A 13350-nucleotide genomic window follows, 5' to 3' on the forward strand; every position below is an offset into this window, starting at 1 on the left:
AAAACGAAAAAGAACTCATCTCTGGTTTTTGAATATGTTATGTAAAAAATACTCAGTTTTCAAGAAAAATTATGAAAAATATAGCGTCCTTGATCCCGAAACGATGTAAACTATATATAACAGATACAATCAATAATCACGAAAACAAAATTCATTTTTTCGCAAATGTAATATTTTTCCAAAGAAATCTAGCTCATTGGTTTTAATTTGATATATCGATCATCTAAATGGGTCTAGTAGTTCAAAAGTGATGAATTTTCGAGAATAACATGATATTCCGAACTATCGGTTAACTTTGAAAAATCATAACTTAAAAAAGAAAAATAACACATCTCTGATTTATAAAAAAAACAATTACAATCAATAATAACGGAATCAAACTTTAAATTTTCTGCAACTGAAGTATTTTTACTAAAAAGAAGAGGTGATTGGCTTTAATTTGATATATCGATAATTAGAATTGGTCGAGTAGTTTCAAAAGTTATGAATTATGAAGTTATGAGTTATAAAAAGTCATTTTAGGGAAAAAGTGAAAAAAAGTTATTTTTCGGATCACCCTAAAACGGAAATGGTCACCCTAAAGAAAAAATTAAAAAAATACCGATCTTATTATTTGCGATGAAGAACAAATCTACCACTTTTGACGAAAATCTGAGAACCACTTTATCGGTTTGGCATGGAATGGCTGAGTTACAGTGCTATTTTTCGTGTCAAAAATTGTAATTTCATTATTTTGCTAATAATTGTTATCCCAAAATGTCGAAATATACAGGAGAAAAATGGCATACCACGTTTCTCAACAAAATAATATAAATCGAGTCATTGTTCACTAACTATTCACAAAGGGTCACTTGACCCGCTGTGGTAGGAATAGGTATACATGAAACATCGGTACTGGATATATTAGTTTTTAAAAATTTATTTCATTAATTTGAATACTTTGTGTAATCGTAACCATTTAGGAGAAAAGTAGCCTTGAAAATGGAACCCACATGCGATTCAACATGAAAAACTTTGTATCACGTTTTATCATAGAGCAATTCGAGCAATCAGCAAATTTTGACGCGACTCTCTCCGATTTTGTATAAACATATATTATTTTGTGATTTTTCCTAAAATTTTTTGAGATTTTTGTTTTTTAGTTTTTAATATTAAATTCAATTTTTGAATAAGATTTATTAACAGTGCATTTGAAATGTTATTTTTCATAAATAGTTCGAACAACTTTGTAAAACATCATATTTCAATCAGACATCTGAATTTTCAGATAAGATTTTTCGAAAAAAAAAAATGATTTTTAATACGCCCGTTTAAAAATCAGTCGTGACTTAAATTGATCATATGATAATGAAAATTGTAATTTTGGGTAGATTCCATCATATGTACCAAATTTCAATAAATTTTAAGAGAAACATGTCAAAATTTGCTGTTTTCGGCTGATTTGGCGTGAATGACGGATGATCAAAGTATTGTATGATGACCCAAGAGCAAAAAAAAAATTTAATGAGCGCAATACATTGTAACTTTGCTGCGCCAAACCGTTTATTGCTGCTCAGCTAGAGTGCGGAACACATGCGCCTCGGAATGCTTTCTCAGAACATGCACAAAGCATGCTCAGTGCAGATCATGCAATGCAGAAGACAAATGCTCCCAACTTAAGCTGCGAATTATACTGACGAAAGTATTAATGCTACTGGTCATTCTCATTCTTATCTCGTTCCAGCCAGCGAGCAGTCACCAGCCTTTCTTGAGAATCAACTTCAAAATTTTGCAGACTGTTTTTCTAAAGGTAAAGTGGGTTGGTTTTTGAGTTTTCCTCGTGTGTTAATGTGTGCGTTTGTCGACACCAAAAACGACACTGAAGCTGAAACACTTCCACTGACGATGATTCTGGGGTTAATTTCATGCTCCATGCACATTCGTTAACTCGAGATATGCGAAATTGGTAGATATTCGTCATATTCTATTGAAATTTGATTCTTAAAATTCGTTTTATTCTGAGATTACATCCGAAGTGATGAACAAACGTATTCATGAAATTATTTTGTAGTCCTACGTCAACAATGCGATCGTGTAGAGATGAACTTCATGTCAACTCAACTTGTCATTAGGTCATTGGTCAATGAAACGGTTCATTGTGGGTGTAAAGCCATCAAAACAACTTTGCATACATAAAATCTCCGAAAAAAATTAGTTTTTACAAATTTTTACAAAAATTTCTAACACAGAGAACTACAAGACCTACAACATTTTGGTCAAAGAATGATGTGTAGGAAATTTTTTAAATTTTCTTAGAAAAATATGAAACAAAATTTAAAAACAATTACACTGAAAAGTATAATTAAAATTCATTTTTCTCAAAAACATATTTTTTATCAAAGTGTCAAACAAAATGATATGAATACTCCATACAATAATTAACAAGTCGTCCATACATCGGAAAGTGAGCACCTCTACAGGAAAAGTTTCCCTCACCACAACTTTTCCATGTTTTCTTTGAAAACAGAATACAACTAATCCTATTTTTGGAAGTCAAGATAGCAATACAGTGTATTCGGCAAAGTTTTAGATAATATTAAAATATGGACTTTCGTCGAAGACGTCAGCTTTTTATATTTTATAGCTTTTGAAATATGTGGAAATTTTCGCATGGATACTCCTGAATGTTTTTATTCGCAACATTTGTGCGTCTAAATTCACGGGTTTGATATACTTCTGACATGTTTCAAAATTGAATAAAGTTTGCAGAACATGTCTATCGCCAGAATTTACACATAAAATTGTTATGAGTGAAAACATTAGCAGTTTTTTCTTAAACAAAACATCAAAAGTTGTTAGAGAAATGCTTCCCCTTTAGAACTGCCCATCTTCCGATGTATGGATGACTGGCATGTTGGTCATTTTATGGGCTGTTCGTTTTCGAGAAAAATGACTTTTAATTCGAAATTTTTGTAATTTTTTTATTTTTTCAAATATTTTTTAAAGGAACAATTAAACAATTCAAAATTCTGTAGGTCTTACAGTTTTAACTTTCAAATTTTGCAAATTGTCTTTCTAAAGGCCAAGAAAATTGGGCGAGTGTCGACGCAAGAAACGACATTAAAAAAAACACTTCAACTGACGATGATTTCGAAGTTGAGTTCATGGTTTATGAAGATTCGTGAACTCGAAATATGCAGTTGGTGTATGTTCGTTGTATTCTATTACAGATTCAATTCTTAAAGTCCGTTTTTTATTCTAAGACATCCGAAGCGATGAGCAAACGAATATATTTTGTAGTCCTACGTCAACGTGTATTGGATATCAAAATGTATATTTTTTACCTATTTTCATTCATGTTTCCATATTTAATTTCAGAAATTTTAGATTCACATGTCAGTTTTAATATTTCCATACACATGATTTCTCGATTTTGAATTTTCATTCCAGATCCCATAAGCTGCCAGATATGAAATTTCAGATAGATTTAGATTTTATTATATCCCAGATTTCAGATTCAAAATTTCAAATTTTAAAGATTTTATGGATGTTAGAGATTTTGGAGATTCGAGAGATTCGAGAGATTTGAGAGATTCGAGAGATTGGAGAGATTTGACGTTTACGGTGCCCCCGTGTCCGAGTGGTTAGCGTCATACCTAACATCCTGGGGGTTCGGGTTCGATTACCGTTCTGGTCGGAGGAATTTTTGGCCAAAAAAATTTTTCTCCGACTTGCACTGAGATCACGCTTATTCTATAACTTGCCACTCAGAATGCATTCAAGGCGTGTTATTTGGCATAGAAATCTCAATTAAGTACTAATAAAATGACATAAGTAATACTACGTTGAGAAGGCGAAGTTCCTCTCGGAAAGTTAGTATCATTTAAGAATAGATTTGAGAGATTCGAGAAATTTGAGAGATTTGAGAGATTTGAGAAATTCGAGAGATTTGAAAGATTTGAAAGATTTGATAGATTTGAAAGATTTGAGAGGTTCGAGAGATTTGAGAGATTTGAGAGATTTGGGGGATTTGATAGATTTGAGAGATTTGAGAGATTTGAGAGATTTGAGAAATTTGAGAGATTTGATAGATTTTAGATTTTAGATTTTGGATTTTAAAATTTCAGATTCCATATTCAGATTTGACCATATGTGAACACCTCAGCGTAAATAAACGCGGAAAAGAAGCGAGAAGTAAATGCGAAAACTGGAATAATGAAAAAACAGAAAAGTGAATAGAACAATTGAAAAATTAATTGAATGATTGAAATTAAAATTGAATGTTAAAGAGAAATAGACGGTATTAAACAAAACGGATCGATTATAAAAAAAAGGTATAAATAGTATCAAGAAGATATCAACAATTTTTCAGAAATAAATCAAATTACATGAATAGTCAACGAGAAAAGTGAAATTACAAGAACAAAATATATTTCAAAACAAATATTTGTTAAATGTTTAAGCGAACATTTAATGAGCAAATCGTAGCTAGGAAATATAGCCCCTAGGCCAGAGATATCACAAGAATACTATCAAATCGTATAGCCAGAGTTTAAGATAATCTTTCGAACAAGAGACTACCCAGCCAAGGAGGCAAAAAGTCTCTCAAATTGTTTGTTTACAATTAAAGAAAATCTTCCAGACCAGTTTTGATTTTTGCAAATAATAAAAAAAAACACGTTTTTTCTCCCTAGATGATTCAATTTTTTTAATTTTTATGAGGTACTTATCATTGTTTTTAAAATACTGTTTTACGTCGGATTATAACTCTCGGAAGCAGATTGCAGGTATAAATTTTAAAAAAACTAAAAATCTGTCTCGTCTCTTAAAATTGTCCAATTTTGAGCGTTTAATGCTTAGTCATTTTTTGACGATGTTACTAGATTTTTGCACTAATAGATTTTGACACTCCATTGTGATCTATTGAATCACAGAAAATCATAAGTTTCCAATAGTTTTTTCGTTGAAATGGCGTCGGAATTATGGTTTCTAACTTCTTATGCATTCCTGCAGACGGTAAGATGTCTCCCCTAACACGTACTTCTAAATCAAGCAGCATGACGAATCGTCACTGACGATACAAGCAAGCTGCGGGGAATTTGAAAGAACTCTTTTTCCAAAAATGTTCAAAAATGCAATGCAACGAATAGCCTAACGTAATCCTTCGTCAACTATGCGATGGTGTCACGGACACGATTACTCTACTTTTTAAACAGTTTTTGAGCATGAGCTCGAACTTGGGTAGACTGTACACTTCGTAGATGCTCTCCGCCTGGGAATAGCAAATTATTCACAATGAAAATTTTTCGATGAATCGAGGGTAGGAAAGTTAGTATGATATTCGTGACCAGAAGGGTCGTGTGGTTTCCTTGAGATTATCCTTCTTTTTAAAGAGTTTTTGAATTCATTAATTGCTTTATGCTGTGAGTACTTGAATTTCATGGAACACATCGCGAATATTCGTTGTGTTTCTGAAACAAACGAGCAAAACAACAGTGTGGATGTAAATTTAATAATGTCTCATAGTCATAATATATATTTGAGGTAGTCCAGTTTTGTGAAATCAGAATCGAATGCGTGCCATGCAATGCCTTCGATCAGATAAAAATTGCGTTGATTAATGAGTGATTAAAATCCACGTCGATAACTGCTCTATCCGGTGACCTTGAAATTTCACGAAAAACAATCAATCAATCACATCCATTCATTCATTCATATCAGCGCGCGAGGCGCATACGTGATACCGAATACTATTTACGCATATGTATATTGTGATTCGGCTGGGTAACAATCATCACCACCCTCGATCCGAAAGGTACAGAGATATAAACCAGAGTTACCTGAGCTTTCTGCGGACTGACGATGTGCTTCATAATTTCCGAGCTAATCTTCCTCTCGGTGGAGTTCTTCACACTACTTTTGGGCGAAGCCAGAGCGGATGCCGCAACAGCGATGGGCACCATGGTGTCTGTCATGGCTGCCACAGCAGCAGAACTTGCAGCCGTGGGGGTGGTGGTAGTACCGGTCGATGAGCTTCCCATCGAGGAAGCCGGCGACGAGTTGGCGGCGGACGCACCAACCGCCACCACCTTCGGGACCATCTGGGTCACCTGTGGTGGCTGTGGTGAGCCGGTCGGTATTATCATCGGAGGTCGTGGTGCGGGTTTCTTTTGGCGCATCAATTTCGCGGTGTTCTCGGCGTTCTTCGAATCCGACACGGTTCGGTTGACGATACGGGTGGTTCGGAATTTGCGCCCGTAGGGCGACGAAGGGCTGGACGTCATGACACCCCCGGTGGAGCTGCGTGAATCTTGTCCCCGCTTGAAGGTGCGCGAAACCAACTCATCGTCGCTGTCACTTCCGGCCTTGTCCATGTAACCGAAGCCATTACCGGCAACGTCACTGATGCCGGTATTCAGCAGGCTCGGCAGTTCCCCGTAGTGGACCGGACGTTCCTTCTTCGTGTCCAACAGCTCGACGGAGCGTTCCGCCGCCTTCATGCGGGTGTCGAACTCCAGGGTGTTGATCTGGCGTTCCAAGTTCTGCAGCACCGACAGCGACTGGTCGTCGACCCCTTGGGAGGGGTCCGAATCGGTCCGAATTGGTGGTTTAGTCGCGACTACCCTCCTAGTGGGACCTCCTCCTCCTCCTGTAATGTCACTCAGTTTCAAACTGTAGCCATCGCGGATGTCGATCTGACCGACGCCGGTATTTTGCTGTTCGTTGCGTATGTTACGTGCAACGACGCGCACCGGTTGGGGTGAACTCAGGAGCGTCGTGCGTTTGGTTGTGGCTGGAGTGGTTGGGTGTTCGCCCAGGTTGATCACCTCAAGTTTGTTTGGCTTCAGCCGAATGCTGCGACGGTTTGGTTCGTTTCGTTCGAACTCCTTTGGATTCATGGTTGGCGTTGGTGTGGGATTTGGTAAACAATGCAATTAAAGTGTAAACACGAGACGCTTGTCTAAACACTCTTTTCCCCTCTCCGGATGAGTTCACAATCACTGATTATCTGTGTGTTTTCTCGAGGTTTTAGGTTGTTGTTCACGACAATTTCTAACTCAGACAGCACTGACTGGCAGCTGTAAACAGGATTAGTGGAAAAAACAACGGTTAGATTAGAGTGTTTAGAACCACGGTCTGCGGACAGTTGGATGAGTTCCGTTGGAATAGCGGTGATGCGATGGTTTGCCCTTGTCGTCGTCTGATAGCGGAGATATCCAACGAAAAATGTCCATCACCGAGGCGCTGATGCTAATGTTTTGGCTAAACACATGAAAACACGATACAGAGAACATTGAGCCGTAGAATGAAAGAAAGCCACTAGACTAGACACAAAAAACACACAAATGTTTAGGACAAAGCTGCTGGTCGCGGGTCGTGTCCTCGGCGGAGACCTCGACTACGAACTCTTGCGCCAACAAACCCGGGCGTACATAACGCGCAATATCTTATCTCTCGGCAGCACAACCCCAACACAAAACACACGATTCACAATTTCCGAGATAACACAACATCGTCTCGCGCCTATAGCCACCGCCGAATGTGATTAGTGGTTGCGCATGAGTTTTCTCTAGACGTAATTCACACATTGAATGCACTTTTTGCTGCTCCGATCCGCAAAATCGGTGCGGTATTAAATCCAGACTTTCAGCTGATGGATCGATTAAACTCTCGTTATTGTTCAGCACCAATACCAACAACAAGACAACGCCGCTGGCGCTGTCCCAATTGGACACAACGAACCGAACGCGAGGACAAATCTATAAATCGCGCGCGTCATGTGATGGAGAGGCCTCGACCGCTCGAACAATTAAATGTTTTCCATTCAAATTAAAATTATTAGCACACACACAAAGCTTTCTTTGCTTCCCCACACCCAACTCCGCGTCATCAACCGATATCACCCTATTTTCTATGGCGCGAGTGATCTCATTCACCTGCGCTCTGGATAGCATAGGCGGATCTTATCGTCTAAACACACCAATGATGAAAAAATATCAACACGGGGAAGAGCGTTAATGTGTGCGGCGGGTAATTAGACACTAGTTGTAGGCGAGTAGTACAAGCAGCCATATTTGTTCTATGAAAACTACTCTGAAGTCCGACACCTAGAGGTTATACCTGTTGATAGTCTCGCATGATCCCTTTTTCGGGAACCGGTAAGTACCGACGTCAACCGACTTCGCACTTCACGCGCACTCGACGACACGCAAGCCGTTTTCAATCTCCAATTGACGACAAATGACGATCATTTTGGGGGCCCAGCGACACACAGAAGAAATGACACAACACCGAGGCGAACGCGCGTTCGCCAGAGGCGCAATTTGGTACGAAACTGATTCACACCCGTAAGCACCCTCAAATCGACACACTAATTGTGGCTCTGCTACTGTTGATGCTCTGCCAACTGGAGCGCGATAGAGAAAGAGACTGTGTGTGAACAGACAGCACCACACTTGTGTTATCTCCGTGAAATCGTGTGCTATCGATATCGATATCGATTACGGCACAGAGTGCAGTGGGACCCACCCTCCGAAGCCTACCCGGCTTTCCCGGCTCCTTCGAAACTTGCCGATAGGATGATGCGAAAAAAGGGGAACCTCTTCTACTGATAACGCACCACACAAATTATCGCCCCAAGATAGTGTGGTAAATGGGAACGATTAAAGAAGGGTCTTGGATCTCTCGGCAATCGCTAGGTCATTTTTGGAGCGGAAATCAATTAGACAATTCATCCCAGTAACTACCTAGCATTTGTTGGGAGCAATTGCAAAACAAATTGCAGTCTGATTGCGATACTACGAAAGGGTTGTGAGTGACCCCCCTTCAACCAACCATCCAACAACCCATTCTGACCCCCCCCCCCGCCCCTTAAATGCGTCGCAGCGCATTCGAGTACAGAAATGACGAAACATGACAGCTTGAAACGCTTGTCAAAAGGTTGTTCGATTTATGGTTGAGGCCGTATCTCTGTTTTATTAGGTAGAAATGGATTGCGCGCTGCTGACAACAAGTGTCCCTTCTCCTTGTTGCTCGTTTCTGTGTTGACATGCGTGTTTAACAAGTTCAACGAATGCGGAGTGCTCACTCTAAATGATTTGTCAATCCAGGAAGGCAATAAGTGCGCGTATAATAGTAATGAGTAATGATGAGTAATGAGCGCTTTAGTTTTAATGGGTTTATTGGGTCTCTTCAAAGCATTTTCTATGGCCTGACTTTGAGGCTCTCATCAAATAAAGTTTGTAAAGCTCAATAAAATTTCTGTTCAATTCCGTAGTGATCAACAAAAAGTTCACAAACTTCCCTTTTTTGGTGGTGAGCACAGGGTGATTCAGGATAACTGTCACCGATTTTCAAAACGGTCTTTGAAAATTGAAATTGAAAATTCATTCAATCGTGCTTTTGAGACGCCATCGACGAAAGTATTGATTTTTTTTTACCATAGAGGCTTCAAACGTCACAGTTCATTCGCACATAGCCTTGAAAAAAACCTATTATACAGCAGATCCAAATGAAATCTCCCTGAAAATGCAGACACAAGAAACATATATTTATGATTTAGATGGAAGCTTCCATTTGTTTTGGACTATAGGAAATATTAATTTTCAACAAGAATTGGGACCATTTTGACTCAAGAGTAACTTTACAAAAAGATGTATCGATTCTAGTGAGAGAAATCTTTGATCTATTCTATTATCTTTATGCTTTCTGCTGAAAATATTCGACGTGGACTGAAGATTGATGTTTCGCACTATGAAACGGTTCATGGAGACTGATTAATGGAAAATTCAACCAAAACCTAGACCCTTAGACGATCTATCAGAGCCCCCCATACGGTGAAAATAGATGGCAAGGCAGTTGGGAAAGTCTTGGTCATCCATGCAACGTTTTATGAAGAAGTTCCAAAGCTTACAGCTAACAAAAAACAACGCGTCCACGGTCTCACTGTGGAGGGTAGTGTAACGGGATAGCTCATTATCCCTTAGCACATTTTTCCTTTCCCACACCTTATTGGTCCACCTCATAAATTTCCATTGCTTCAGATGTAACCAAACACTTTACTGTTTTAAAAAAAAAAATTAAACACGGATGTTACCTAACCATAATAAACAATATAAGTCACCCAGTTCGAATGTCTGTTTATTACTTTCCATGCTTGGCACAAAGGAAAGCGGAAAATTATTTCAAACATGACTCGATCCACGCTTCCCATCTCTCTTTCTCTATATCTCTCTTTCTCTTTCTCTCTTTCTCTTTCTCTCTTTCTCTCTTTCTCTCTCTCTCTCTGTTGAATTTCTTTGTTTAACGTTGTTTTACGATGTCTAATATAAACTGTGTAGACTTTAAGACTACTATTTAAGAGAAAATCAAACGCGAGGGCATGGCACAAGACAGTAAATATAGAGCAAGTAGCGTGAGTCCACGCTAAGTGTATTGTATTTTATCGGAAAAATAATCCACGGGCGACGAATCGTTTTGGATATGTTTCATGGCGACCGTGACAGGACCCTCATCTGCAATCTTCGGAGTAGTTCAGAGTAAACTTTTCAAGCGCCACGCGAGGTTGAACTAGAAAAGGTTTTTGCTACAAGATCAACAGACTGACCAAGTCTATACCAGACACATTCAGAGATTCCCCGGGCCAATCCGGTCATCCAGAGATTTCAAATTGCATCCCAAAAGTAGTTTAAGGTGTTGCGTTCAAAAACTGGAAATTACCGCTCATATTCATTCAGCATTCAACACGATGTTTTTTTATATTTTCAATGCCAGATCAAACAACACTAAAGGAATCAACCATACTGTTTCCAGCAAGACACTACACCATCAATCAACAGTCAAAAGTTACCCAGGACTGGTGCAAACGAAATTCAACGTGGATCTCGATGAAACTATACCAAAGTATCGTTTCTCATGTCGTCTGGTGGAGAACACTTGTGTGTTTTTGCATTTTTGCATCGCACACACTGTTTAGTCCCAGAAGAGAAGGGAAAACTGTATCGTCAGCATTACCATTCAGTGGTTCATTGGCAAGCCGGAAATGCACAAAAATATGTGCCCCACAGCGAAGCGGATGAGGTTTTTTCCAAACGTGTAGCAGTTGGCACCCAATACATTAGTAGAAGCAGAATAAGTATGCTCTTTTCATCTGCTTGTCGTTCTTTCAGGGACAAACATAAAAAAATTATTGGCGGAATTCTAGAGGGCATATTTGACACTAAATAAGGTAAAACTTTGGAAAATATATTATTTTTTTGTATTTGAGTAAACTGAATTTGAAATCATGAGTTTTTGAAAGAAACACCAATAACTTTAAGAAGGATTAAGGTATTGACATGTTCTGCATTGCAGAATGTTTGTCTTACTAAGCTATGGAAGTCTTCAAAAAGCAGTTTCAATGTAGAGTTTTAAATATAAAAGTTAGAACATGAAAAATACTTTTTTAATGGTCGCTCTAATCACACTTTGAAAAAAGAGATAAATCGGGTCAATTAAAAAATAGATAAAGAAAATTTTACAAAATTGCTTAAAATCACTTCTCAGAATATGCACAAGACATACTCGGAGCAGAGCTTACAGACACACAGAAGCAAAAAAGCGAAGCAGAGCTGAAATTTGTGCAGCTTAAGCTCCGCCCTTGCACCGAACGCGTAGATAAAACAAATTTCATTCGCGATTCCTAATTAATCTCATTTCAATCGAGATCACAGAGCAGCCAACAAAATTTGAAGTAGGAAAACGTCTCACTTTTCAACATAGGGGTCCACATCAATGTTTAGGGCGGAAAAAGTGTATAGATCTTGAACGTTAATAGCTTTTCCATTAATGGGTGGATTTTGATTTCAAAACCCCAAATTGACAGCACATGTCCCCAATTTTTAGTTCCACTCTAGACAGCGATCAGCCAACACCACGTGTTAATGCTGAGATTCAATTTGGGAATATAGCTGCTGTGCCGATTGCTCGTCCCGTTCAGAGAAAGCATTCTGAGCAATTAAATATGCGTTTGTTGGACAGTATAAGGGACTGCGCCATTGAATGTTCGATTTGGCAAGTATCCAGCTAGTAAGGCGGTGGCGACGAGGGCGTACAAAATTGCTAGATTGCAACGCCAAGAGTTTAGGATAAATTTACTAAAATGGTCCTTTTAAAGGTTGAAGGCGAAAATGTTTAAAAACTCTATAGTTGTACACACACACTATCTATCTGTTTCTCTTGATTTTTTTATTTTCACTATAGATAGCGAAAAGGCAACAACATGTGTTGAAGATATGTGTCAATTTGGAATTAATTATTTATTTATTTTTATAATTTTTTGCCGGAGTGTTACCTGGCTTATTGGTGTCTTTCCGGTCGATCATTCATCTTTCACGAATTCGAGCATCATTTACAATTTGAAAGTGGTGTCAAAGTGCAGCACCTTTCAAACCAGATGTGAATAAGCTATTTTCCAGTGGTGAGAGCTGTGTTCTTTGGTTGAAAGCTGAAGGTGAAATTTTGCTCCGCTGCGGTCGTTTCCACCACCACCACACAACAGATTCGGTTCGATTTTTCTGTTGCCGTTCCGCGAAAGGTGCTGCGATTATTCAAGGATTTTTTGTTTTGAGAATTAAATTTTTGAGAGCGTTGAAGATGTAATTTTGTTAAAAAGAACAGCTTAGACATTTAAGAAGTTATTTGAATTGGCAGCCCTTGGTGTAGTTATACGTCTCTCCGGTTGTGTCCCCGACTTTACCCACCCGTCTTTTTTCTTAAGGCTAAAAGTTACCTTAAAACAAAGTGTCTTTCTAGAGGATAAGAGAGTTCAGTTCCTGCTCCATGTGCATTCGTGGACCTGCGGTATGTCGAGTCGGATAATATTTGTCGAATCCGTGAGTAGTTCACTGCTTAAAGGATCTTACTAATGAGTGAATTTTAAAATTTTATAATATTTTATAATAACGGTCCATTCCTAAATCATATCCGAAATGATAGACAAGCGAATCGATTAAAATAATTTCGCAGTTTTTCAGTACCTATCAGCAAAATAATACAGACACACAGAAGCAAAAAAGCGAAGCAGAGCTGAAATTTGTGCAGCTTAAGCTCCGCCCTTGCACCGAACGCGTAGATAAAACAAATTTCATTCGCGATTCCTAATTAATCTCATTTCAATCGAGATCACAGAGCAGCCAACAAAATTTGAAGTAGGAAAACGTCTCACTTTTCAACATAGGGGTCCACATCAATGTTTAGGGCGGAAAAAGTGTATAGATCTTGAACGTTAATAGCTTTTCCATTAATGGGTGGATTTTGATTTCAAAACCCCAAATTGACAGCACATGTCCCCAATTTTTAGTTCCACTCTAGACAGCGATCAGCCAACACCAC

At 38.5% G+C, this 13350-nt stretch overlaps 1 protein-coding gene across 32 annotated transcripts in view; it reads right to left on the reverse strand.

Moving 5' to 3' along the window:
• The window catches only part of LOC129764888 (MAP/microtubule affinity-regulating kinase 3-like), a 171749-nt gene that overhangs the window by 97832 nt on the left and 60567 nt on the right, over positions 1–13350 (reverse strand). The window contains exons 1-2 of one of the 32 annotated variants that reach the window (XM_055764473.1): positions 8101–8274; positions 5820–7058 (exon numbers count right to left, since the gene is read on the reverse strand). The exons of 28 other annotated variants lie outside the window; for them this stretch is intronic. In XM_055764473.1, coding sequence (XP_055620448.1) covers positions 5820–6878 — 1059 coding nt within the window. In that variant the 5' untranslated portion in view covers positions 6879–7058; positions 8101–8274. Of the gene's footprint in view, positions 1–5819; positions 7059–8100; positions 8275–13350 lie in introns of those variants that run through there. 3 more of the 32 variants (XM_055764485.1, XM_055764488.1, XM_055764489.1) reach the window with 3 other exon arrangements.

The sequence above is a fragment of the Toxorhynchites rutilus genome, chromosome 2 (genome assembly GCF_029784135.1).
Source record: "Toxorhynchites rutilus septentrionalis strain SRP chromosome 2, ASM2978413v1, whole genome shotgun sequence".
Taxonomy (NCBI): Eukaryota; Metazoa; Arthropoda; class Insecta; order Diptera; family Culicidae; genus Toxorhynchites; species Toxorhynchites rutilus.